The sequence below is a fragment of the Penicillium lagena genome, assembly GCF_028827675.1.
Source record: "Penicillium lagena strain IBT 129212 chromosome Unknown utg000005l_segment0_segment0, whole genome shotgun sequence".
In the NCBI taxonomy this organism is placed as follows: Eukaryota; Fungi; Ascomycota; class Eurotiomycetes; order Eurotiales; family Aspergillaceae; genus Penicillium; species Penicillium lagena.
The window spans coordinates 1,223,253-1,249,503 of record NW_026623226.1 but is presented as its reverse complement, the minus strand read 5'-3'; the positions used below and the strand labels follow the sequence as shown (position 1 = coordinate 1,249,503).

At 53.7% G+C, this 26,251-nt stretch overlaps 8 protein-coding genes across 8 annotated transcripts; all 8 read right to left on the bottom strand.

Annotated features, from left to right (window-relative positions):
• Positions 1-1,003: 1,003 nt before the first annotated feature.
• On the bottom strand, positions 1,004-1,489 carry N7510_007190 (uncharacterized protein; the record flags this gene model as incomplete). Its single annotated transcript, XM_056979115.1, has 2 exons — positions 1,004-1,270; positions 1,343-1,489. 2 exons carry the CDS (start codon positions 1,487-1,489, stop codon positions 1,004-1,006), a joined length of 414 nt encoding a protein of 137 aa, XP_056832158.1.
• A 903-nt stretch (positions 1,490-2,392) lies between these two features.
• N7510_007189 (uncharacterized protein) lies at positions 2,393-6,186 on the bottom strand (the record flags this gene model as incomplete). Its single annotated transcript, XM_056979114.1, has 13 exons — positions 2,393-2,715; positions 2,780-2,871; positions 2,924-3,041; positions 3,100-3,319; positions 3,376-3,434; positions 3,504-3,588; positions 3,660-3,930; positions 4,197-4,369; positions 4,442-4,599; positions 4,652-4,707; positions 4,758-5,257; positions 5,333-5,385; positions 5,445-6,186. 13 exons carry the CDS (start codon positions 6,184-6,186, stop codon positions 2,393-2,395), a joined length of 2,850 nt encoding a protein of 949 aa, XP_056832157.1.
• Positions 6,187-7,311: 1,125 nt separating this feature from the next.
• N7510_007188 (putative carboxylesterase) lies at positions 7,312-9,145 on the bottom strand (the record flags this gene model as incomplete). The annotated part of the gene is made up of 3 exons (XM_056979113.1): positions 7,312-8,327; positions 8,394-8,672; positions 8,776-9,145. The coding sequence occupies 3 exons, from the start codon at positions 9,143-9,145 to the stop codon at positions 7,312-7,314; spliced, it is 1,665 nt and encodes a 554-aa protein (XP_056832156.1).
• Positions 9,146-9,693: 548 nt separating this feature from the next.
• Positions 9,694-13,339, bottom strand: N7510_007187 (pyruvate carboxylase; the record flags this gene model as incomplete). Its single annotated transcript, XM_056979112.1, has 2 exons — positions 9,694-9,801; positions 9,866-13,339. 2 exons carry the CDS (start codon positions 13,337-13,339, stop codon positions 9,694-9,696), a joined length of 3,582 nt encoding a protein of 1,193 aa, XP_056832155.1.
• Positions 13,340-14,979: 1,640 nt separating this feature from the next.
• Positions 14,980-20,411, bottom strand: N7510_007186 (uncharacterized protein; the record flags this gene model as incomplete). Its single annotated transcript, XM_056979111.1, has 5 exons — positions 14,980-15,336; positions 15,393-19,613; positions 19,678-20,049; positions 20,288-20,308; positions 20,373-20,411. The coding sequence occupies 5 exons, from the start codon at positions 20,409-20,411 to the stop codon at positions 14,980-14,982; spliced, it is 5,010 nt and encodes a 1,669-aa protein (XP_056832154.1).
• Positions 20,412-20,693: 282 nt separating this feature from the next.
• N7510_007185 (uncharacterized protein) lies at positions 20,694-21,194 on the bottom strand (the record flags this gene model as incomplete). The annotated part of the gene is made up of 2 exons (XM_056979110.1): positions 20,694-20,865; positions 21,025-21,194. 2 exons carry the CDS (start codon positions 21,192-21,194, stop codon positions 20,694-20,696), a joined length of 342 nt encoding a protein of 113 aa, XP_056832153.1.
• A 972-nt stretch (positions 21,195-22,166) lies between these two features.
• On the bottom strand, positions 22,167-24,138 carry N7510_007184 (phosphoribosylaminoimidazolecarboxamide formyltransferase/IMP cyclohydrolase; the record flags this gene model as incomplete). The annotated part of the gene is made up of 4 exons (XM_056979109.1): positions 22,167-22,322; positions 22,394-23,879; positions 23,939-24,065; positions 24,123-24,138. The coding sequence occupies 4 exons, from the start codon at positions 24,136-24,138 to the stop codon at positions 22,167-22,169; spliced, it is 1,785 nt and encodes a 594-aa protein (XP_056832152.1).
• A 688-nt stretch (positions 24,139-24,826) lies between these two features.
• On the bottom strand, positions 24,827-26,028 carry N7510_007183 (INSIG family protein; the record flags this gene model as incomplete). Its single annotated transcript, XM_056979108.1, has 2 exons — positions 24,827-25,195; positions 25,288-26,028. 2 exons carry the CDS (start codon positions 26,026-26,028, stop codon positions 24,827-24,829), a joined length of 1,110 nt encoding a protein of 369 aa, XP_056832151.1.
• Between the last annotated feature and the right edge of the window lie 223 nt (positions 26,029-26,251).

Below are 26,251 nucleotides of genomic sequence, written 5' to 3'. Positions count from 1 at the left end.
AAAAAATTTTCTCCCTGAAAAAAACCAACCCCGGCCCCAAGGAGTGGAATGGCCGTGCGACCCTTGTCGCAGCAGGTGTTTTGATTTTTTACTATCACGGCAACCAGGATAGGCGTGTTAGAGACATGAATTCACTACCACTTACAACTTTTGCAACGCAGTTTCCTTTTCGCAATGAAGGCTTCACAAGAGGTGTTGTTTCCCGCATAACTATTGCTGAAAAGGCTGGCTGGCACTTTCGAGTGTCTGGCTTGTGACTCGGTTGGCTTGATCCCAAAGAGTCGGTCTCGTCTCTCCGTGTGGAGGGATTGTGAGCACCATGGCCTCTCTGTCCCCTCTCTATCACTGGCATGTCTTTCCTGGTAATCGTAGGCTGCGTAGTTTGTAGGTTTTGTGCTATCACTGGCGCTTTGGGATATCTCCCGAAGCGCCCCGACCTTTATCATTTATACCCAGTCTACATAACCATTACAGCATACGAAGACCGGCAGCTACTGGCACGTCAAACATTACGGCCCAATCATGAACTTCCGGGATGTGTCCTCCAGCCAAAGGTCCATGATCTGTCTTGGACGGATACTCAAGAAACTTGTTCGTCTATATCCTGTCTTTTTTTTTAAGAAAAGAAAAACCAACAACCAGTCTACGTGCTTGAGAAGTCAAGCTAGACACTTGTCACTGAGCAAGCAATATGCATTGACTTTGATAAGCACACAAGTATAAAAACCACTAGTCCACCAGAACAAAGACATGCTTCCCCCTGGGGCAATTTCCTTCAAAGATATGGACACCATCAAACCCATAACTGAACTGCAAGCTCTCACATGACAAGAGATAAAATAAAACACAAGCATGAAGAGAGTAGAGTAACAGTCGTGAAACATCCATCCACACATCCCCCAAAGCCCGTCTTCTTCGATATCAAAATCAAGGTTGAGCTCAGCTCGGGGCTTGATTTCATTTCGTTTCATCCGAGTAAATGAACGACGACGGCGACGGCACCCTACTTTCCGCGCGTATAGCCATCCCACCACTTCGAAAAGTAGTTACCTGTGGGCTTCTGCTCATTCCAGCTGGCACGTCGGTCGCTCAAGCTGGCATCTCCTGAATTTCGTTTCTGGGTTTGCAGGTTGGCAAAGAGGCCAGGAGCGGCGCCGGAGCTAGCGCTGGAGCGACGTCTCTCGCTCACGCTTGGAATGGAAGGGCTGTTGCCGCCGGCGGCGTTGGTAGAGGCGTTGCTGCCAGTGGAGGAAGTAGAGGAATCAGAGTCCTGGATCGGGGTCAATATATATTCAGTGTGCAAAAAGAGAGGGCAAGGTGAGAGGATATCTTGTAAACGTACCCGTCGAGTTGTGGTCTCCATCCCTGGCAGCATCGCCCACACAGCCCGGTCTGCAGGAGCCTTCGCTCCTCCATTCATCCATACGTTAAGGTGCTCATATCGGTCACCGGGATTCCCGTGCCAGTGGCGCTTGGTATTGTCACTCATATTGGTGATCTCGAATAATGCGCAATCCGTGGTTGCTGTTTGTCTGAGGATGATGAATATAGACAGACACTTGATATGTTCAGTCAGCGGCAGGGATATTGTTCACTATAGGTATGTATGTAATAATGTGGTAGGTGAGAAGTGAGGTTCAGAGGCGAGATACATGTAGATTATTAAGGATTACATGGATTCATGGGAAGGGATGAAGTCAAAGACGTCATTGGGCCTGATTCGGTCGAGGGATGGATATCCACGGGAAGACAGTGGCGGTGCACGCGACATGCACTTGAAGGGGGAAGTTTGGTTAGGATGGGGAGGAAGCGTGGAACGTACCGGATGGTATGAGGGTGAATCTGATAGATGAAGAAGGGAAGCATAGAAGAAGAAGAGGGGAACCCAGCTTATATAGATGAGTCTATCTGCTGATGGGTGAGACCATACAGTGCATAAGTCCAGACCGGTTGGTCAGCTAATGGAGACATTCCGAATGGGAAAAAGGGCGGCGGGTACGTGAGGTATACATGATTTCATATAGAACCCTGTGCCCAGTGAGACGTACCCTAGATGTAGATCATGGCTGACTTGACGTAACCCGGAATGCGGGGAAAGCTTTGATGCCGAACCATGTCGCCTTAGGGGAACAATATTAAACCTGCTACTGGGCCAGCTTGAATAGGAGGGGAAATGCTCAAGTCTGTTCTTAGGACCCGGACTTCAACGTTGTGTAGGGGAAAAATAATATCAGTTGTGAAAATATCAGATAGACTTAAGGCAAACCACAGTATACGAATTGTTTGACCAGTCTCTTCTTTCTTCCGTCTCAAGCAATTCTCAACGCATACTTTCTGCTGTTCCAGTCCCATTTGTGGGTTACACAAACCTCGCGATCGTCTTATTGGGCGTTTAGTGCCGATGTGAAACCTGCTGCAAAACAACTTGGGCTTTCTTGAGAATCTCTTCGGCACTTTCAACATTTGACTTGAGTTGTGCTGCCATTGCTGGGGCTTGTTCAGCCTCTGGCACTTCGCCTTCTCCTGCAATCATGGCTTGAAAATCTCTCGCGATGTTGTTTACCTGTTCAGTAATCTTCTCTTGTAAAACATCAAACAGTCCCTGAATGTTTTCAGAGTACTCTGCTCGAGTGCGGTTGTGGTAATCGGCGAATATACGTGAGTGCATTAGATGGTTGCGAATGATCTCTTTGCGCCTGGAATCACTACCTGACCCTGATTTTATACAGTTATCAGAGTGTTGAAGGTAATATCGGCCTCTTTGTTCATCTCAGCTTACCTCCTTCGCTGGCGCAGGACACATAAGCAGGACGCATGAGGGTCGCCATGAACGAACTGTCGTGACCTTGAAGCATGTCTCGCGTAATTATGCTGAATGAACGTATTAGCGCCTTGCAATGACCTTAAAAGAATAAAAGCATACTCTGTGTTGTGAATAACTTGGTTGATGGAGTTCTGGATTTGGTGTACGATAAACCGCTGTCTGGGCTCCATGCTCGCAAGAAGGTTTCCTATCGAGTGAGGAGCATATAACTCATTTCCTAGAAAAGATCAATTCTCAACTTCATTTTGAGAGTAGCCAAGCACGCTACAACTCACTTTGAAATAAAATGCGAAGGGATTCAAAACTTCCAGCGATTGCTGTCTCTAATGCATCATTCTGCGATACCAGCCAAGTTCGTATTGAATCCCATCTAGGACTTAGTTGATCGCGTGCGTGCTCAACTAGTTCATCGTTCCAACAATGATATCCTCCTGCTCCTTTGGTAGAATGAGTCCCGTTTTTGCGACAGAAGGCAGCATAGGTCGTATGATGCCACTATAAAATTAAGTTCAGACACATATTGTCCAACGAAATCAAGAGAAAGACCTTACAGATGCCCATCGTTGGCTCACTTCCACACATTGATCTGTCCACTCATTCTGAGAATTCTCTAGCGTATTATTAGAGACAACGATGGGAAGCAAGTTATAAGGTTGACAAGGGGCAAATTTTGACTCACGAATTAGTTCCAAAATAGACACCCTGAATAATCTGGTCAAGCCAGTCTGTGTCTGAGCAATATGTGACTGTCGAGAAACAAGATCCTATTCGCTGTCAGAATATTTTTACCATGTTAGACCATATATCACGGCCTGGAATGAGCAGACAGCTGTACCCGACGAAGACCTTTTTCTGCCTCTTCCAAAACCCTCCGAAGAATAGCTGCTCTCTCAGCCGTGACGGAATCAGCACCGGCCAATGTCCACTGACGAAGGGATCCTAGCAGAGCTGGAACTTGGTCCTTAATATACGCTGATACAGCACGCATCTGAGCCTCTGCAGGGACCAATTGACAATGCCGGCGTAGCCCACGAATCCCACTGAGGCGGATATATGCCTCTGCTTGGCCTTGTGAATCATCGCGATGTTCTGAGTAGAGTGTATTGCTAACACAGAAGACGTTTGTTTCCTGATACTTTTTCCTCAAATCTCGTATCACTCGATTATTTCGCGTATTTATAAGAAACTGTTTCCTTCTATGTGATATATTAGTCCCCAAAGCCTCTGTACAAAGTGAGAAGCGTTTTACCGTAGTTCAAACTCATCTTTTCTTTCCCTTTGATATGATGGGCTGTTGTTATTATCTTATTTCTGAAAAGAAAGCGAGGAAAGAGCGGGGGAATGAACAACAGAGGATGATGGTGGGACATACGTGAGGCGATGTTGCTCCATCGCGAAATCTCGCTTTCGATCTGCGCTGGCTATCCGAACATTCTTACGAGCCTTACCGAGTTGGTCTGTAACTTTCTTGATTTCCTCATTCATTTCACGCACACGTCGAGCATCTCCGTCTCTATTCTCAGCAGATTCTTCAGGCGAAACGTCCTATGATCGAGGTCAAAAATTGCAAGTTGTGAACAATGGAAGGAACAAGTCTACCTCGGATCTTGTACAAACAATATGTTGTGTCTTTCCCTCACACCGGGTCTGAATATCGTCGATGGATTGATCTGAACAACATCGGGCAATGTCGGTGACGATGAAAACTTCACTGCAGTTGTGTAGTAAATATTTCTCTGTAGCTCGCACCCTAGCGTAATTAAGATCTCCGAAACCTAGAATACATTAGCTGGCCGTACGAGAATTATTGATTCTGCATTATCATACCTGGCATATCCGCCACTACCAAGCCTGTCCGCAAGATGACCGAGTCCAGATAGACTCTGTAAAACCATCAGTAAGTTCGATTCCCCCAAAATGAAGCCAAACGCACGTGATCAATTTGATGAACGGCCACAAGACAGGCTGGCCATTATCATGGGAGTTGGCTGTCAGAAAGTTCAGCTGATCCTTGCAGCTTAGAAGATCATCGGCAGTCACGGTATATTTGAAAGTGTGCAAGCCATCAGGCTTTCGAGAGAGTTCGGCGCTTGACCACTGCTCCAGCTGACCAAGAAGCGCATCATAAGCGCCATCTTCCTCACTACAGAAGGCTTCGTGACTATATTCGGGCTGGTTCTGAAACAAATATTCTAGCGTTTCCTGCGCTCGGGTGGCTGCTTGCCTGAGAGATTCCCTGTCCGCAGAAGATGTAATCTGCTGAAACTCCGAGGGGCAAAAGAAGTGACGAAAGCTTCTTAGAAGCTCTTGAAGAAGCTCTGTCCTTTCTTCTGGGCTCATGAAGTCTGCTTCGACCGTGAACGGCCGAGGGTGGGCATCATCAATATTTCGAAATTCTGTCACCACGCATGTACAAGCTGCGCCATCTCTACTCTGTATAGAACATAGAAATCAGTAAACGGATTGGAAGAGAAAATAAACACGACTGGGTTGAAAAGGTATCTATACCGAGCGTGCTAGGTTTGGCTGATCGAGCAGCGAGTTGATGACAGAGCTTTTTCCTGATCTAACGTTAGTTGATTCCCTTGCATTCAAACTAGATTAGATGGTAGAAACACACCAGCACCAGAGTCCCCGATAAACCCCACAGTACGCGTTTCTGGATATTTAAAATCGCTCAACTGTCGTATTTCTTCTTGAAGCTTGTAAAAACTAGTGGTCGAATCGTTTACGAGTTCTGAAAGGCACATTGTGTTTGCAAGCCCGGCGAGCGCTTTTTTCACAGCTCCCAGCCCATTTTGAAGTCCAAGATTGTATACTGGAGCTGGAGGCAGTGACTCTTGGCGCACGCTGTATGTGTCCTCGTCAAGTTGAGGCATGTTGCTCTCGTCTTCATTCTCACTGTTTTCTGTCCGCGATTCAGGCATCCGAGGTATTTCGGTACCAGGTAAGGCGGAAGAAACAGATCCAATGTCTTGGTTATTTACCACAGAAAGTTTGTCAGGGGTCCTTGTTGACGCGGAGGCAACGAAAAGGCTTCTGACCTCGCGCCTTGGAGACTTAGGGACAAGCTTCGCTCTGGCACTGGGGCTGGGAGTAGAGTTGTGCAGATCTGCATACATGGAGCTCTGGTGAGTCGGAGCTAGCGTGTAGTTTGAAGAAACTTCATCAATTGTTGTGCTTCCATCAGAGGGATCCTCAAGATGAAGATGCTGTAGGTGAAGCCCTTGTTGAGGCGAAGTATTCGATCCGGTTGGAGATGGTTGAAAAAGAGATAAAGAGCCATCAGGCCTGTTATTTTGAGGAAGTGAGCCTGGAGAAAACTCGAAGTTAGATCTAGATGCTGATCGTGAGGCACCCATTGTTGTTGCTGATGGATTTGATAGGGCTGATGTTTCTTAAGAAGTGGCAGAAAGGAAAGACAAAGGCCAAGGATCCATAGCACGATTGGACGGTCTTTTTATAGAGCATTACTAGCCCCAAAATCCCGACTTTGTGAGGCTTGAGTGCGTGTGACCAATCCCCGCTTGCTGCAAGTAGCTGCGCCAGGAGGTTACACTGCAGCTTGAGATTGGCGAGGTTGGCGCCTACCGATGGAGTGATATTCGACTTGAAGCCGACAGACAGCCCTGCTGGGATTTCGAGGACAGACAGCCACACAGATAGTCTGGAACTCCTGGATTGTTGTCGCTCTGTATAGATCGCATATGTTACAATTTCACCTTTACGAATGGTTGGATCAAGTTCTGGCTCTCATTGGACCTGGTGAGCAGGGATGTATCTTGATCCCTGACTCTAAGCGGTGCCCCCCTGACTGTTGGTACCCAACGATTCGCAACAGGAGACGAACTACTACGTACCGCTAATGTACAATCGAGATAGCCCTGTTTGCCTTTCTGCCGACGGGTTTAGACTCCTTACTGTGTCCTGGAATGGAAAAGCGATCGAGTGTGAGTATGAAGATGTACTGTTTGTCCTCGTTGAGCCATGACAATATGCTCGTTCACGTTGACGGAGTCGGTGCTATCCAGGTCAAAAAGCCCCGTCTGCTTGCCAACTATCTCCGTAAAATCCGAGGCGTCTTCAATTCGCCTGCCACGCTTTAGTAGTACGCGTTTTGCGTAAGCTTCGAATCTGGACTTAACCCACCCATCTAACCTCGATAGGAAGGAGACAAGATTTATTAAATCTGCTACTAGGCTACGTAGCCTGAATACCAGGGGAAATCCTCAGATCTGTTCTTAGGGCATGGACTACTCCCAGTGCTGCTACAAAGAGGAAGGTTCATCCTTCAAAAGATAGAGTTGGGATACGCACGTGTCTGGGTACAACGGCCTTATTTCTACTGTTTGGGTCCAGCACAGAGCATCAAATGTATAGTCGACGACAAGGTAGATAGTAAGAATGTTTGAAGTGAACGCTGTATATCTGTCTGGGCTCTATAGTTAAAAATATGGATCTACCGCAAGCCATGGTCTGTGTTGGCGTCACAGCTTCGACCGCTCCGCATCAACACGCACCTCCCTCAAACGCTTCCATACCCGAATAGCCTCATCCCACAAGGGATCATGCTCACGAATCTCCACCCTCCCATCGGCGGTCAACGCGCGCACCTTCTTCCCACTCGCACCCCAACCAAAGCCATCGGGCCCGGTCGCCGCCTGCGCACCTTTAACAAACCGGCTCAGCGGCGCAATAAACGCCTCGCGCGCGATCTTCTTCTCCTGGTCTGTGAGCACATCACCATTCCCCCAGAACCAGATCGGGTAGTCAGACGAGTGCGTAACTCCCCACTCAGGTGGCAAGCTGCCATCGACGCACTTGGCCCGGAACTCGATTCGATATCGGTGAATCAAACGCGAAGCGTCAATGCCCGCGCTGTTGGATGTGAGGGCGTGGATGAGCCCGCGCTGCATCTGGTAGACCTGCATGTCCGCGTAGATCTTGCCCCAGGCATCGACGGTCCAGTTGGCGCAGTCTGGCGGGAGACGGCCGCCTGGGTAGTGAAGCGGAATGAGGGCATCGACGATTTGTTCCGGGTAGTCGGCTATCAGACGAGTGTGCACCCCAGAAAGGGTGTTTGTCTTTGGTGGGAACCATGTGGCGTAGAGATGGCGCTCGTCGCGGCATTCTCCTAGGATCAAGCGGAGGTTGCGGGAGAGCATTTTGCGTGCGAAATCGCCGTTATCGAGGGACTCGAAGAGGCTGGGTACTATAAAGTCGGTGTCTGTTGCTGGACGGAATTGGTGTACTTCGATTCCCTTGGCTACACTTAGAAGTCGTGCGGGAGGAATGGACCGCAGACGAGCTATCTTTTCCCCCGCCGAGAGTGACAGTGGGATCTCCAGTGCTAGGACTAGCTGGTTGAATTGGGTTTGCGACTCGGCAGGGCTCTTGGGCTGCACGGCCGGTCCATTGGACAAGATGCATGCCTGACGAATAATGGCCTTGTCGTCGGCTTGACGAAGATCAAAAGCCAGCTGATGGAAGGCGGAGTTTGCACCTGGAAATATTCAAGCGTCAATGACATAAACCCAATGCTCCGGTCAATCAATCCCATCATACATACCTGCCGAATAACCCGAGATAGTGATATTCTCCGGATCCCCTCCAAACAGGTGAATATTCTCCTTCGTCCACTCCAGCGCCAATCGCTGGTCCCAGAACCCATGATTCCCTACCGTCTCCCCAACAGAGGCAGCATCCTTCGCCAGTTCAGACGAGTACAGGAATCCAAACAGGTTCACACGGTACGCAGGCATGACAATCACACAGTTGAAATCCGTCTCCCCCAGCAACGCCTCTGCATGGAAACTATTCGGTGTGCCGAACTGAAGCCATCCGCCATCTAAATAGAAATAGAAGTGGGAGTGTCAGTCAATCTTCACTCTCAATCCAATTCGATACAACATTCCGCTTCAAATTGCCAACAAAGAAGGACTCGGACATACGGATATAAAAGTAAACAGGCCATCCACCCTCCGGCACCGGGCCGGTAGGCACGTATATATTACACTGAAAGCAATCTTCACTCCACGCGTCCGGGCTCCATGGCGAGAGATCCAAGAAAGCAGGCTGGGGGCACAGCGCCGCACCGCCGTCGCATCGCCCGGGGGCATCCTTAGTGCCGTAAGAAAATGTTGGTGGGAGAGGGCGGGAGCGCCGCCAGCGCTGCAGCGGTGCGAGGGCGTAGCGCACGCCGCCGAAGTAGTGGCACAAGTCCGGGCCGGGGCTGGTTGCGGTTCCTGAGGCAACGGTGACGCCTTGGATGACGCCGCGGTGAGCGAGGGAGTGGATGCGTGGTCGGCGAGTGGTCTCCATCTTTAACTGATGCAGTTGTTTGGGTGGAGGATATGTACTATGCACATGTGGTGGTGTTAGGTAGTTTTTGTCAGTGAGGGAGAGGGAATGGCGTTTATGTACACAGTAGTGAGGTGATTTGCCCTAGTCCAGACGGATTGCGGTTCTCTCCATTCCGTCTTCCCCACAGATAAACCCTAGCCGAGATAATCAAGGGAACCCGAGGGAGGATCCCATTGGTAATGGTAGACGAGCAGATCGGCAAAAGCTCACAGGGGAAAGTGGATATGCGGGGGACGAGAATCGGGTCCAGATCTGGCGCCGAGTGGACGGAATTGCGCTGGTCTTCTATAGACCAGTGGTGGGTATAATCGGGACAGAATCGGTACTAATTGGAATTAACCCTATAGGGCAATACCGTAGAGCTACTGCTCCTCAACCTAACATATACAAGCGTCGCATTTTTATAGACTAGCCAACAAGAGCCAAAAAGAAGATAAGGAAAAGGAAAATAGCCAAATAAACGCTCAGATATCACGTATCATTCGTGCAAAGCCTGGTTGTACACTCTATGCTTTGACGATCTTGCAGACCAGGTCCTGGCCGTCAACCGAGTCGCCCTCCTTGACCAGCAGGCCGGACACCTTTCCGCTGTGTGGGGCAGAGATCACCATTTCCTAGCACAAGTTAGTATAGCTGAATAGATAAGGAATGTAGAGAAAGAAATAAAGTAGAACATACCATCTTCATGGCGCTCAGCACCGCAATAGGATCGCCCTTCTTGACCTCGTGGCCATCGTGGACGCGGATCTCAACAACAACACCACTCATCGGCGCGCCGACCTGGCTGCTGTCGCTCGCGTCGGCCTTGGGGCGCGCAATGTTGTCGACTGATGCCTTGTTGTCATCGACGCTGACCTGGCGCACCTCGCCGTTGACCTCGTAGAAGACCTCGCGCTGGCCGGTCTGCTCGGACAGCGGACCGATAGCCAGCAGCTTGAGGATCAGTACCTTGCCCTTCTCCAGCTCGACGTTGAACTCCTCGCCGATCTCGGGCTTGGCCAGGAAGTAGCGCGTCGGGAGGACCGACAGATCACCGAATTTCTGCACGAATTTGCGGTAGTCCTCGAAAACCTTGGGATACATGGCGTAGCTGGCAACATCGCACTCTGTCGCGGCGCCCCACTTCTCGCGGATGTCGTTCTTGATCTTCACCAGGTCCAGGGGCTCCAGGAACAGACCGGGTCGCTTGTCCAGCTTGCGTCGGTCGCGCAGAGCCTTGGAGCGCAGCGGCTCCGGGAATCCGCCGTAGGGCTGGCCCATCAGCCCCTCCAGGAACTCCAGCACGGAGCCGGGGAAGTCCAGCTCGCCAGCGCGGGCGACGACGTCCTCAGCTGACAGCTTGTTGGAGACCATGAACTGGGCCAGGTCACCAACGACCTTGGAGGTCGGAGTGACCTTGACGATGTCACCCAGCAGGTCATTTGCAGACTCGTACGCCTTCTTGGTCTCGGCCCACTGCTGGCCCAGACCTAGCTGGCTAGCCTGGAAGATCAGGTTGGTGAGCTGACCACCGGGGATCTCGTGCTCGTACACCTCGGGGTCGGGACCGGTCAAACCAGCCTCGAATGGCGAGTAGAGCAGACGCAGCTGAGCCCAGTAGGTGTCGAGGGCACGCACCTGCGACAGGTCGAGGCCGGGGTCGTGCTCGGTGCCCTGGAGCGAGGCGAGGATGGCACCGATGCTGGGCTGCGAGGTCATACCAGACAAGCTGTCGGTGGCGGCATCCACGGCGTCAGCACCAGCCTGCGCGCAGGCAATCATCGAAGCCACACCGGTACCGGCGGAGTCGTGGGTGTGGACGTGGATGGGCAGGTCGGGGTAGCGCTCGCGGATCGAGCCGACCAGCAGGCGAGCGGCCTGGGGCTTGAGCACACCAGCCATATCCTTGATGCCGAGCACGTGTGTGCCCAGCTTGACGATCTTTTCAACCAGCGACAGGTAGTACTCCAGGTTGTACTTCTTGCTGGGGTTCAGCATGTCACCGCTGTAGCAGATGGTGGCCTCGACCACACCGCCGGCCTGCTGAACGGCCTTGATACCGACTTCGAGCTGGTCGACATCGTTGAGAGCATCGAAGACACGGAAGATGTCAACGCCGTACTTCTTGGCCTGCTTACAGAAGTGGTAGATGGCGTTGTCTGGGAGGGAAGAGTAGGCCACACCGTTGGCACCACGCAGCAGCATCTGGAAGGGGATGTTGGGCACGGCCTTGCGGAGCTTGCGCAGGCGGTCCCAAGGATCCTCGTAAAGGAAACGCATGGCGACATCAAAGGTAGCACCGCCCCAGCACTCCAGACTGTAGGAATTGGCGAGAGCGTGGCTGGTCTCGTGAGCGATGTTCAGCATGTCAATCGTCCGCACACGCGTAGCCAGCAGCGACTGGTGGGCATCACGCCAGGTGGTGTCCATGATAAGGCAACCCTTGTTGGCACGCACGGCTTTGGCCCAGGCAACGGGGCCTTCCTTGTCCAGGATCTGCTTCCATCCCTGAAGGCAGGGTGTGGAGACATCGACGAGCTTGCCGGAGGCATCCTTGAGCTGAGGCCTGATGATTTCACCCTTGAACTTGGGCTCGCCGATCTGGCCCTTGATGCTGCTGCCGTTGACAGCCACGTCACCCAGGTAAGCCAGCAGCTTCTGAGCACGGTTCTGGCTGCCGACAAGCGCGAACAGCTCGGGGGTATCGTCAATGAAGGTGGTCCAGCAGGTACCATCGACGAAGGTCGGGTGGCTCAGCAGTGAGGCCAGGAAGGGAATGTTGGTCTTGACACCGCGAATACGGAATTCAACCAGGGCACGCAGCATCTTGCGGCGGACGATCTCATAAGTCGAGCCACGGCACGTGCACTTGACCAGCATCGAATCGTAGTGAGGGGTGATGATCGCACCGGCGAAACCGTTACCACCATCCAGGCGGACACCGTTACCACCGGCAGACCGGTAGACCTCGATCTTACCGGTATCCGGGGAGAAGCCCTTGGCCGGGTCCTCAGTGGTGATACGGCACTGAATGGCAAAGCCGCGGGTCGAGATACGGTCCTGAGTCAGGCCGAGCTGCTCAAGCGTAGCACCAGCCGCAATCTGAATCTGGGCGGCGACGATATCAATGCCGGTGATCTCCTCGGTGATGGTGTGCTCGACCTGGATACGCGGGTTGATCTCGATGAAGTAGTAGCGGTTCTGCTGGTCGACCAGGAACTCGGCGGTACCGGCGTTGCGGTAGTTGACCGACTTGGCCAGTCTCACGGCGTCCGCCAGGATCTTGTCCCGCACGTCGACGGGGAGGTCCTTGGCGGGGGCAATCTCGACGACCTTCTGGTGACGACGCTGCACGGAGCAGTCACGCTCGAACAGGTGGACGATGTTGCCCTGGTTGTCACCGAGCAGCTGGACCTCAATGTGCTTGGGCTTGTCGAGGAAGCGTTCGACGAAGACGGTGCCATTGCCGAAGGCGGAGCGGGCCTCGGAAGTGGCGCGCTCGAAGGAGTCGCGCAACGAAGCTTGGTCGCGGACGACTCGCATACCACGGCCACCACCACCAAAGGCGGCCTTGATGATGATGGGGAATCCATAGGTGTCGGTGAAGGACTTGACCTCCTCGTAGCGCTCGACGGGGCCTTCCGTACCGGGGACAACCGGAACATTGCACTTCATGGCGAGCCGGCGGGCGGAGACCTTATCGCCCAGGGCATCAATGGTATCCGGGGTCGGACCCACGAAGACAATGCCCGCCTTCTCGACCTTTCGGGCAAACTCGGCGTTCTCCGACAGGAAACCGTATCCGGGGTGGATCAGGTGCACGCCGTGCTCCTGCGCGATCTTGACAATCTCGTCGCCAGCCAGATAGGCACCGACAGGAGTATATTGCCCCCGGCGGCCGATCATGTAGGCCTCATCGGCCTTCTGACGGTGCATGGACAGGCGGTCCTCGTGGGAGAAGATGGCGACCGTCTGCAGGGACAGCTCGTGGGCTGTCCGGAAGATTCGAATGGGGATCTCGCCACGGTTGGCCACCAGGATCTTCTGGAAGTGCATGATGGTGGAGTTGGCACGCAGGCGCCGGTGGACGGAGTCCTGGTGGTGCTCAACATGGCCATCGATGAACTCGGAGTCGTCGATGGCGTCCTCCGGTTGGCGGTGCGGGGCAGCCATGGTGTGAGGTGGAAGAAAGGAGGGTCAACAGAGGTCGCGAGAAGTTAAGATATTCAGAGAGGCTAATATAGGAAAAGTCAATGGCGTTGGCCGCGGGAATTGGTGGGGTCTGACTCACTGGGGAAGCTGGCTGGCAGCTCCAAAGAAGAGTCGAGGGCCGGTTTCGGCACAGGGCAGCAGCGCAGTGGCTGGCACAATTGCAGAGCGAGCAATGCGGCCTGCAACCCAGAGAGGATTGAAGAATGGTGGACAAGAGTGGGAGACAGGGATGAGGAAAAGAAGAAGAAAGAAGAGAACAGGGAAAAGTTCCAAAGAAAGGATGGAGGGAATGGAGGGGCAGCCCCGTGATTCTCTGATCTGCGGTGGCCGGCCGGTCACCAGGTCACAGGTACTTCCGGAACACCTGGAGTTGACTACAGCCATGAGGTAACGGGTACTGAGTTTACCGCCTCCGCCCACACCTCACCGGTTCACCGGGCGTACAGCAGGTCCCAAGGATCGAGTTTCTACTACGTGTAGTCATTACGGTCGAATTGGTTATCAGCATACCTACTATTCTGATTGTGATTTTTTTTTTCAAACCACGATGATACTATGATCTCATCAGCCCCATCGGGTCATTTAGGCCACATCTTGATCCCCCCCCACACAACCTCGGTGCTCGGGACAGACTGAAACGAGCGATTTCCGGAGACACCAGCGGGAAACTGGGGCTGGGCCCGGCTGACTCTCGGAGAACCCTCGCTGGTTCCTAACTGTTCCTACAAGAGCCGGGGAAGACTAACATCAATGTCGGGAATATTCGCTTTGAAACCATATTTCTCCGATCAACTTGGAGGATCTCCCGGGTCACCAGGTCCAACATCCAACTAGTCGGGCCGCGGCCAAGCGCGGCCTAGGACGGAGGCGTGCACTTATTGCATTTATTGACAAAAGACAGCGACATATCTCGTCATTATTTCCCTTCTTCGCTGAAGATGCTGTGCCTCGTCATAACGAAACCTGCCGCGCTCATCTCAAATCCAGGTGTGTACATGCACATGCATCTCAAGGGGGGGGGTAAAGGGTAAATCCTAGCCCGCATTCCCTCCAGCCGAGAAAAGCTCTAGCTCTAAGATCTTAGTTAGCAGAGACGTAGAGGGTGTTATCGCAGGACCATGCATAGACCAATCAATGCGAGGCCAAGGTATGCACACAGCCCATAGCGTATCATATAGCTATCCTGTAGGCGGCCCAGCGGAGACTATTCGCACAGCAGCATCAATGATGTTTGCGTAACAGCCTGGTCTCCTTAGGCAGCTCACGATCGGATCTACAACTCGCCACCAAAGATTGAAAAGAACGCAATGCCATTACTCAGTCACAGGAAAAAAGGAGAGAAAACGCAAGCCTATCAAATACATTCGGGCGAGAAAAGAAGTCAAAAAATGAGAACGAAAGAAAAAGAAAAGAAAAGAAAATTAAAAACAGGCCGCCATGTCACATCCTCCCCTTTCAACAACCAGCCCGGCCAGCATCAGCCCACCTCCATATCGGTCATGTCTTTTGCTCCCCAGATAAATAATGGTTCGCGTCGCTTTATGTTACACATACACAGAAAACGCAGGGATGGTAAAAATGGAGAGAAAGAGAGAGCACACTTAGAACGCGCGGTATCCGGTCGCCTGCGGGGCCACGCCATTGGCCTGGCCGTATGGCATCGGGCTGGCCGGGGCGCCGCCAGGGCCCTGGGTCAGCATCAACCGCGAGCCGCCGAGGATCGGTGTGTTGTCCTCCTCGGTCTTCTGGGTCGTCTCGCGGGCCTTGCGCTCCTCGTTGTCCTTCTTCAGCATCTCGATCGTGCGCGTCTGCTCGCAGAGGAAGTTGATCATGAACGGCATGGTGAAGTCGTGCAGGCCCTTGCGCCACGAAATCTCCATGATCACGTCCGGACGGATGAGGTCGTAGCAAGCATACAGCATACCCACGTAGCATTCGCGGCTGCCAATGTCCACAAACTAGGAGAGGGCAAGTTAGCGGGGGTGGTCATCGAACAGTTCAAAAAGCAACTTACGTAGCGAAGGAGGTCCTCGACCACCTCGGACTTGCCAGAGATGGCAGCGGTCTCAATGGCATCCTTGTAGAGCTTGTCTTGCTTCGAGAGAGCAATCGACTTCTCCCAGCGCTTGTTGTTGCGGTAGATATTGGCGGCGATCTGGCGGAAGAAGATGAGATCGTGCTTCTCCAGACGCTGAGCGAGATCCACGGCGTCGAAGTTGTCGTAGTTGTCAACGGAGTCACGCAAGGTCTTGTAGTCTTCCTCCTCGATCAAAAGCTCGTTGATGGCGTCGTTGACGGCCCGCTTGTTCTGGGTCTGAACGTTGAGCAGGAACGGCTTGATCAGAGGGATGTTGTCGGAGCTCTGGAAGATGCGCACAACCCGGTTAACGTCAATGCGACTGGTCAAGACCTGCAGCAGGTCGGTTAGGAGAAGAGGCTGCTCCTGCAGATAGAAATTCAGCGAGCGGTAGTAGATCTCCAGGTTGGCCACCTTGACAATGATGTCCTTGAACGAGTGGTGCTCCCAGGCATCGGCCGCACGCTCCATCATCGCCAGAGCGGCGTTGTCCCACTCATCATAGTGGCAGTACAGGAACACCAGCTCCGGCCACAGGTTTGCCTCCTCGCAGGCCCGGATCATCTTGGGGATGTTGATGCGGGACCAGAATAGCTTCAGATGCTCCATCACGCGCTCCGGGTGATACTTGGACAAGGCAATGCCCAGTTCGGTGAACATGCCCATGTGAGCGCGCTCCAGGCCAAGACCAGACTCGAGCACGGCGATGAGCTCATCGAAGTAGCCGTTGCGCTCGTACTGGCGCACGAGGGTCTGCAACTCTTCGGCGTGGACGATAAGATTGAGACCGCAAATCTGCGCGAGGCGGAATTCCTTCTTGTTGACGCAGGCCTCGTTGACCTGTTTCCACACCTTGACGCTGTTGGCTTTGCGGGCACACTCCACGGCAGCCTGGTAGTCCTCGAGGTGCACCAAGGTGGTCGCCAGCTTGGCCCAATTCGAGATGCTGGTGAAGAAAATCTTGGCGGCCTGATGGTAACCCTCCTCGTAGGCCTTGTCACCAGACGCCTCGATATCGGCGACATTAGTGGAGCGAAGGAAGTCCTCAAGCTCGGGAAGCTGATCCAGGCGAGCAAAGCAGAAAGCCATAGAGGTGTCGATGGCCGGCTCCCGCAGGGTCTTGCGGGCCATACGGAGGAACTTGATGAGATCCTCATCCTTGCCGGCGTGGGTGGCCGTCTCAATCACCTCGTTGTAGTTCGACGGGTCACCAGCCTTGATGTACGACTCAATCGAGTCAGACACGCGAAGACCATCCAGCTGGGCCTTGGCCACCTTGCTCCAGACCTCGGGCAACTCAATGCGCTCCGCAAACTCCTGGGCGCGGTCGATGCTGACGACGTTCTCCACAAGCACATTGACGGCCGCCAGGTTGTTGTTAACCTTCTTGTAGATCTCAAAGGCCTCCTCGTACAAACCAACGCTGATACACATCTCGGCAATTTCGTCAGCGGAGAACTCATTCAGCTGGTGGATGTAATCCATCAGGCGGCTCTTGTCCGCCTTGGCAGCGGTCAACATCATGAGGTTCTGCAAGCTGGCGTTGTCGCTGAACGGAGAGGGCTCCAGGATGATCTTCTCTAGCAGCTCAATCAGCTCGCCAGGAAGGTCGGCCTCGAGGAACGACTTGACAGCAATGGACACCTTGTCGGGTTCGGTCGATTCGGGGACCGCAGTGGCAATAACCTGGTCGACAAGCGAACGGCGGTGGGTGTTGTTCTCACTCAGAACAAAGCTCCAAATCTCGGGATCGGCACGCTCGACGAGGTAGCGGGCCTGGGCCCGGTACATTGCGTTCTCGTTCGTGATGCTGATGAGCTCCAAGTCATTCTGGCCCTTGCGGTACGAGATGTACGCCAGGTTGGGATCACGCTTCTCGCAGTACTTGCCGACAGTCAAGGTGTCGTACATCTCGTTCTCCTTCAGGAACTTCTCCGGGTTGTTGTTACTGTCGATGTAAATCTTGGCGAGGGCGTTGTAGACAGCCTGCTGCTGGTTGCCCGTGGCAAGAGTGGCCTCCAAGAAAGGCAGAAGCAGCTTCAGTCGGTTTCGGCTCTCGACCTCGGAGACGAGCTCGTCAATCGGGATGACGGCCGGGTCGACGCTGGCGAGCAGGTTCTTGATGATGCCCTCATCGCAGTCCACGTCGAGCAAGCCGCCAACAACAGCAGGAGCACGCGAGGGGTTAACACGCTGCACATACACCTCAATGGACTTGTACTGCTGGCTCTGGTACAGATACAGGACAAGGTCATGGATAAAGTTGAAGCGATCGCAGACGATGATCAGAGGCAGCTGCTCGGTCAGGCGAGCCTCCTTCAGGAAGTTCTTCACCTTCTCAGGATTGTAGTAGTTGCTCTCGCGGCAAATCCGCTCGACCTCAGTGAGCTGGTTCATAGCGGTAGCGGCCTCAATGTACTTGAAGTGCACCTCAGGGTCCTCGCTCAGGTTGACAATGCTTCCAAGGTAGTAGTAGAGACCCTCGGCAGTACGGTACTTCTCGAAGAGATCGATCAAGCGGTTGGCACCGAGAAGATCAGAGAACTTGGTGGCAATCTGCACCACAGCCTGCAGGTTCTGGCGGATGTTGGCACCCAGCATTGTGTCCATGCAGTCCAGCGTCTGCTCGACTGAGAGACGGCCGAAGTAGTTCATCAGCCATTCGGGGCTGAGCTTGTCGGTCTTGACAATGTTGCGCTTGATGAAAGCAGAGTCGTCCGAGTTCTCAAGAGCGCGCTGGATCAGGCCCGCGTTCTCGCAAAGTGTGGCAATGCGAGGACGGTCGTAGTGGGTGAAGATCTCATTGCCAAGGATGGCATCCGCAACCTGGGGCGCGTTGACAAGGTTCATCTCCAGCAGGCGGGTCTGCAGATGGCCGTGCTCGGGCTTGTTGTCCTTCAGGGCATCCAGCAGGAAGGAAGTGGCTTGCTGGATCATGTTCTGGGACAGGAAAACGTCCACCACGCGGTCGAGATCAACCAAGGCGCCAGTCTCCTCGTTGGCAAGCTGAGTAGCGAACTCGGCACCCTTCTCGGGGTTCACGCGGACAATGTGCTGGAGCAGCTGGGTGTAGTCGGGCTGGTAGCCAACTTGCTTGGAGTAAGACAGAATCTTGTCAAACTGGCCCGTCTCCGCGAAACCAGCAACCACCTTTTGGGGGATGTTGGCCTGAAGGTAAACGCTGAGGGCAAGAGACACGTCGTACGGGCGAATAATATCTCCAAGCTCCTCGGAAGACTCCAGTTTGTTCTCCTGCATCCACTTCTCGAGCAAGTGCTTGCGGTTCTGCTGCAACACAGGTCGGACGAGCTCCACACTCTCATATCGGTTCAGCGATCCCTTGTCGAGGAGCATACCGAAGTACTGCAGAATGACGGACATCTGGCCGGTCTGGGGAGCGTTCTTGAAGCGGTTGATGGTTTCCGTCGTGCGCAAGAATCCGCGAGGGGAGTTTGCCGCGACCTTGGCGGCTTCGGAGAAGTTGCCCTGTGCGATGAGGTTGTCAAACTGCTGCTGGTACAAGTGGTCCGCCCCCGGGAGCCCAGCGCGCGAGGCAAGCTTCACCGCAATCGACGACATGGCCGGGTTGTCCATCAGGTACTGGATGATGGTGCTCTCGTCGACGCTAACGGACAGGACCTGGCCCTTGCGGTTGACACCGACCAGACCAGCTCCCTCGGAATCCGAGGCCGTGGTGAAGATGGTCTCGCTGGAGATGCGGTTCATGAAGATGCAGGTGCCGGTCTCCAGGTCGTACAGGTGAATGAATCCATATTTTGTAACAAGGTAGACAACGTCGTACTTGCTGGACACCTGCATGGCGACGGGGAAATCATTAACGGCTTCCTGAGGGAAGTACACCTCCACGGCCTTCTTCTGGAAGCGCGGGTTGGGCTCCTGGTGATCGATCTCGGCAATCTGGAGCTTGGCCCCCGTCTGGGTTCGAACGGCGAAGGTAAAGAGGTGGTGTGGCAGAGGCGATCCCTCGACGTTAATGGAGGCGAAAGCAGCGGCGTGGCCCTCAATGAACTGCGAGATCCCACGTTCCTTGGAATAGAGCTGCATCGATCCCACAACCCGGCCCTGCTGCTGGCTGATACCGACGACCACCATCCATTTCTCCTCCGAGTTCACACGGTAGTTGATGATTTGGCAACCCTAAGGGGGAAAAGGAGAAGAGTCAGGAAATCACAGCTCTCTCTGGGGGCTGCACGAGACATACCGAAAGGTTGGGAAGCCGGTCGAACATCTTGACCGGGTTCTGTTGTGTGCCATCTTGGATATCCCAGTGGTAGACTGCGGTGTCTGTGATCAGACCGAGAGACCTGTCGCTCAGCCATTTCCAGTACACAATATCCTCATTCATCACCGACGATTTGAGCTTCTGCTTCGCTGACAGGTCAAAGATCTGGATCGTCCGGCCTTGGGCCTTGAGGGCGATAATGTTCTTAGTCCAGTGCATGATCGCACTGTCGGCGTTGATGGGGCGACGCATAACCTCATTGTTGTTCTTCAGATCCACGATGATGACCTGGGGCTTGTCTTCGTCATCGAGCTTCTGGCGGACGCAGACATAGTGATCCGATTCTAGGGTCTGCAATGGGGGCGCAAGGACACGTTAACTGGGGTTCCGTGCGTGTTATTGTTTAGAGGTGAGAAGGAGCACTCACACATGACGTGAAGCCAATCGATGCCGGCTGCAGAGAAAGGAGAGATGTGAGCGACCGCACTTGATAACCTAGGGTGCCTCTGTAGACGCGACCGGCGCATCCGCAATGCAGCGGGAGCTAGCTGCCAGGTGACGACAGAAGAGGGAGGGACAGGAGACATACCGCAATGCCGACATTGGTCAACTAGAGAATCCAGACAGGTCAGATCAATGCTCAGAGTAAGAAGGGGAAGGCAGGAGGAGCGTACATTGACCAACTCTGTAAACTTGATGGGAAGAGGAGCCATATTTACGTAGGCCGCAACACGACCTCGTCCTCCGAGCTAAACGCCACGCAAAGCAATTCCAAGGTAAGACGTAAATGAAAGTAGGAAAGAAACGGGGAGGAGAAGAAGAAGGTGCGTGAGAGTGGGAGGGAAGAAGGGGAGGGTGATTGTTGGGGTAGGAGAAGCAAGAAGCGGAAGTGACCTCAGGAGGCCCTGTTTGTCCTTGCTGAGGTGTCGCTTATGGAGTGGCCTCACGTGATACGGGGCATTGTTAATGAGGGAGGGTAACGTGATGTGCTTCATTCACTCCGTGTACTGCAGATAACACTTCCACACTCTCGCCCAGAATGCCTCCAGCGCTATCTCATCCATCTCAAATATATCAAGATCATCCAGCTCCGAGAAGGACAGACAGTTCATAGTACCCCGCCACCGCATGGCCCAATCCACACTCGACACCAGCTGCGCATGGGCTCTATTGAGGGAGGTCTGGATTAGCTGGTAATTATCACCAAAGGCCAATGGGTCCTGTAACACCTACTTGAGATTCAGTTGGACTCGGACATCCCAAGCAGGGCCACTGGGCTCACGATCTCAGTGATGTTGTTCCTTGGGTGGTGTATATGGTACTTACCTCCAGGTCCAAACCCGGCTTCGCGGCTCATGGCCGCCTTCCCTGGGATCAGACGGGCAAGAGACCAGCTGCATACAGTTGGAATGAGGGGTTTGTAGCTTGTAGATATTTTCTCTGCCAGTACTGCCATACTCGGAGCCATAGTCAGCAACTTTCTCGGTGTCGTGCATTCTTGCAGCTTGATTGATCCTCTGAAAGATAGGGCTCGTCGCTGTGCACTGTAGAGTACACGCACCCTTTTCTACTAGATCCCGGCACCGTAATCCATGAGATGTGCTGTTCTGCTGGATCGTGTATTGTTTGATGACTGGACATGATCAACAGCAGGATAAACAGAGCAACTACACCGGTGCCCACGCGAAAGGGTGTCCAATGAATATGAGCCATGTGGTTGCCTGTCTGCTGCGATGGACGTGTCTGCATATGCTAATGATAACATTATTCTGTATTGGTTTCTATCTCCTAGTAGGCAGGTATACCATCACCATTGTGTTGATCTGCTCCGAGCGTCCCGAGCTGATGCCATGACGTCAAATCTATTCAATCGGAGGACTTTAGATACAGTAATTGAGTAATGTTTTTTTGTTAAATGCAATACTTACTAAATCTTTGCTAATTACAAATGCCATGTTGAGAATAATGAATCATCAAGCATACCTTCCCAGAAGATCAGCAGGGACAATTTCCCCTGTCGACTAAAGGTGGGGCAGCCCGACATCAGTGGCTGAACTGTCCGTGGCAACCTCACGACAGTACCAGACTATCACGCGCAGTAGAATAAGAAAGCACAGGGTGTACGAAATCAATCAATAGAGCCAACATAAGAAGGGAAATAAAAACACGAGAGCGATATTTTTGGTAATCAGGTTGAGAAATATAGCGTGGTCCAGGCGGATATATATCTGGCTACAAGACACTACGTTTACTGACAGCATATGGCAGATACATTCTTCAAAGACAGGAAACGAAGACCTGATCTAAACTGAAAGAAGTCCGTCCAAGAAAGGTATATATATATATATTTTTTGGCAAATTCCTAGGCCATAAGACAAACGCACAACAAAAAAGACATGTTTATCATCATATCTGCGCCATCCGTTTAACGATTTTATTTTCACTTCCACCCTGGCCAGGCCATCAATCTAGTGGTGGAACAGACGGGTTCCCTGCTCAACGAAGACGATGCCCAGCTTCTCGGCCGTGGCGAAGACGGGGCCGTCGTTCTGGCTACCACTCGGGGCGGCGATGTACTTTGCGCCGGAGCGGGCGGCGCGGAAGACGTTGTCGATGAAGGGGAACTGAGCAGAACACAAAGAGATTAGCATGACTGGAAATGGAAGGAGAAGGGAGGGTAATAGGGAAGACATACAAAGGCATCAGACGAGACGGCGACCTCATTCAGCTTCGACAGCCAAGCCTCGCGCTCCTCCGCGGTAAAGGGAACGGGGACCTCCTCGAAGACACGCTCATACTCAGCCTTCTCGGCGTCGTTGCGAGGAAGCTCGCCGGAACAAAGCAGGTCGATGGCATTGCTCTTATCAGCGCGCTTGGTGCCCTGCTTCCACTGAATCCCCAAGACGCGGTCGTGGAAGCGCATCCACCAGTTGTCGGCCTTGTCGCCCGCGAGACGGGTGCAGTGGATACGGCTCTGCTGGCCGGCACCAAGGCCGATGATCTGGCCATTGAGCGCGTAGCAGACCGAGTTGGACTGCGTATACTTGAGGGCGATGGTGGCGACGGTGAGGTCGCGGAGGGCGGCCTCGGGGAGTGAAGGAAGGTCCTTGGGTGTGAGGATCGTGCTGAAGGTCTTGCTGGGGGAGATGACTACATCGTTGCGGTGCTGTGTCATCGTCACGCCGAACAGCGTCCGGGTTTCCTCGGGCGCTGGCGTGTAGCTCTCGTCCATCTGCAGGACGAGGTACTTGCCGCCCTTCTTCTTGGACAGGATCTCTAGCGCGGCGGGCTCGTAGCCCGCGGCAATGACACCGTCCGACACCTCGCGCGAGATGATCTTGGCGGTGGGCACGTCGACCACGTCGCTGAGGGCAAGAATATCGCCGAAGCTGGACATGCGGTCGGCGCCGCGGGCACGGGCGTACGCCTGCGCCAGACCGGAGGTCTCGAGGCCGGGGATGTCATCCACCATGTACACCTTGCGCTCCTTCTCGTTCAGGGGCACGCCGATGGCAGCACCGGCGGGGGAAACGTGCTTGAAGCTGGCGGCGGCGGGGAAGCCCAGCGCCTGCTTGAGCTCTTTGACCAGAGGCCAGGCGTTCAGGGCATCCAGCAGGTTGACATAACCGGGAGCGCCGTTGAGGACCTTGAAGGGCAGCTTGCCCTGGACCATGTAGGCGGAGGCGGGCTTCTGGTGCGGGTTTGTGCCGTAGCGCAGGGACAGCTGCTGCAGACCGTTACCGGCATATTCCTTGCGGAAGAAGGCCGAGATGGCAGAGTCGTAGTCGGCGGTCTGCTCAAAGGCCTTGAGGGCGTACTGATTGCGGCTGGCTGCGGTGATCTCGCCGGTCTGGAGCTCCTTGAGGAACTCGGGGTAGTCCGACGGGTCGGAGAGGATGGTGACGCGCTTGTGATTCTTGGCCGCGGCGCGCAGCAGGGTCACCCCGCCGATGTCAATCTCCTCCACGGCCTCGTCGATGGTCACGTTGACCTCGGCGACGGTCTCCTTGAACGGGTATAGGTTGCAGACGACGTAGTCGACCTTGGCGATCTTCTGCTCTGCGAGGTCCTTCTCGTCGGACTCGATATCACGGGCGAGGATGCCGCCGTGGACGGCCGGGTGGAGGGTCTTGACACGGCCGCCCAGCATCTCGGGGGCATGGGTGATGGCCGAGACATCCCTAACAGGCGAGGTCAGCATGAACGGATCTTCCCAACACAGCATGCATATCACACTCACTCGACAGGGAACCCAGCCTCCCGAATCATCTTGGCCGTACCGCCCGAGGCAAGAAGCCGGACATTCTGCTTGGCCAGGCCCTTAGCCAGGTCCAGCAGGCCAGTCTTGTCGTAGACGGAGAGAATAGCTGGACGACTGTGAGTATAACCCCATGCATGGATCCATGGAATATATCATCGCATACCGGACTTTTGAGACATGATGAATCCTCGATAGTCGGCACTGGGAGAAGAGAAGGGGTCAGCGATCGAAGGTGGTCCAGTGTGCACCGCAATTGATCCTCTTCAATTGCGCCGAGATAAGAAGAGAAACCCACCAGGTGAATGTGACCACTCTAGAGCAAACGAAGCAGAAGAAATGAAGAAGAAAAAAAAGTGTCCCGCCGCGGGGTCCAATCCCACCCAGCACCTCCCGCGATCGGCGAGCCAATGTCGTAACTTACCCGGTCAGTCAATGACAATACAGGGTAACAGTCACATGACCACACGATCAAAAGCTTTTCTCGCGGGTCCGCATTTCCTCTTTTCTTTTCTTCTTCATGAACAACGCAAAATAATCACATTCTTCTCAAAAAGCGTTCCTACGAAGACTTGTCTGATGAAGTACGGAAATCGTATAGAGAATGGAGACCGAGTGTCCTTGACGGGCACAGGGTCGATCTTGGGTGCAGTGCCCTGCCTAGACCTTCGGGTCTGATGTGGCGGGAATTGCAATGATTGATTCTACATCTCAATAATAATAATGCCTCCTTCTATGATCCTATCCTGTATAAAACAATTTCTTTTTGGTCTGCTATCTATATCCCCATCGATCCAGCCAACTCGATATCCCATCCCAAATTATGTGACGGCAAACAATGGAGAAAAAAAAAACGTAGCGAATGACAATTCACGATGCGAGGGTATCAGCGCCCATGGCCCCGATGGCGAGCTGGCGCCCGATGTTGCCGAAGCATACGCACGCGCAGAAAATGACGCTGGCGATCCAGGTGCGGACCGCGATGCTCTCCTGCGTGATCTCTGCGCCCAGCGCATTCTCCAACCCGGTTCCATTCAAGAACGTCGTTCCGAACGAAGGGCCGGTCGAGCCAGGGACCAGCTCGGGTTTCAGGCCCAGTACCACACCCATGCCCCCTATACCAACAATCACTGCGAGGAGGAAACCGGTCTTGGTGCGGTCGATTAGGTACCACAGGACGGGGTTGGCGAGAGCGAGGGTTAGCGATGCTTGCGTGGTGGACTGCCAGGGGAGTCGTCTCTGCAATTTGCCAGAAAAATTAGGTGCTGTCGAACCAAAAAGAGGTACACACGTGTGTCTGCCCGGAAAAAGAAAGAAAAAAAGAGACTTACCATCGCAAAAGCAATTCCAACAAACGCTCCAACGCTCCGAGCGACAGCCACCCACGACGGAGCGCGATACTCGGTCTCCTCATCTCCGGCATTGTTCCCCCGGGTATCCCGATTCTCCAGCCCCTTCTCACGCCAGACATCCAGCCAGGGAAGAACTTTCCCCAACGCGATACCAGCCAGCCCCCAGAAGCCCAAGTACAGCCACGAGTCATAGTAATGTACATTCTCAAGCTTAACCGGTGTAATCCAGTGATTATCGTGCAAATGAATAGTGATCACGCCGTAGACAACTCCGAAGCCAAAGAGCAAGGCACTGCTCAAGGCCTGCGGCAGGATAACACCACGGAACAAGCCATGACTGAGCCGCGATCGCGTGCGCCGCAGCGCAAACCGACGCGGCTCCGTGGCCGACTTGACCGCCTCGCGCTGCGAGGGTTCTGGCGGAAACTCGGCCGTGGGCGTGTTCAATGCCTCCGTGCCCCAGGGGCTGTCCTCGCCACGGAATCCGGTGAATGCCGTCGGCGAGTAGATCCCATACAGCGTCGAGGAGGTCAGGTTCATGATCGACCCTGTGCGGCTCACACTCGCCGATGTCGACCCCATGTCCTGGTTAGGGCTTAGCAGGTCGGCGCTGTTGGCGGGCTCGGCGGGCGTGGGAGGTTCGGATGATTCGGTTGAGGCTGGTGTGACGTCGAAGACCCGGCGCGGGCGGGGACGCAGGATGCGAGGTTGCTCGGCCATGGTGGATTGGAGGTTATGTTGAGGGTTTGGTTGGTGGGTTGATGTGAGAGGGTTAGGAAGCCCTTTCGGCGTGGCGCCTATCGAATTTCCAGATCACTGGTTATCGAAGAAACAAATACAAGACACCAGCGGTGTCAAGAAGGAGCGACCTCAAATCGTGCAGAGTGTGTTTGTTGAGGAATGAAGACGGACGGAGCGCGGGCGAAACGAGCAGCAGAAAATG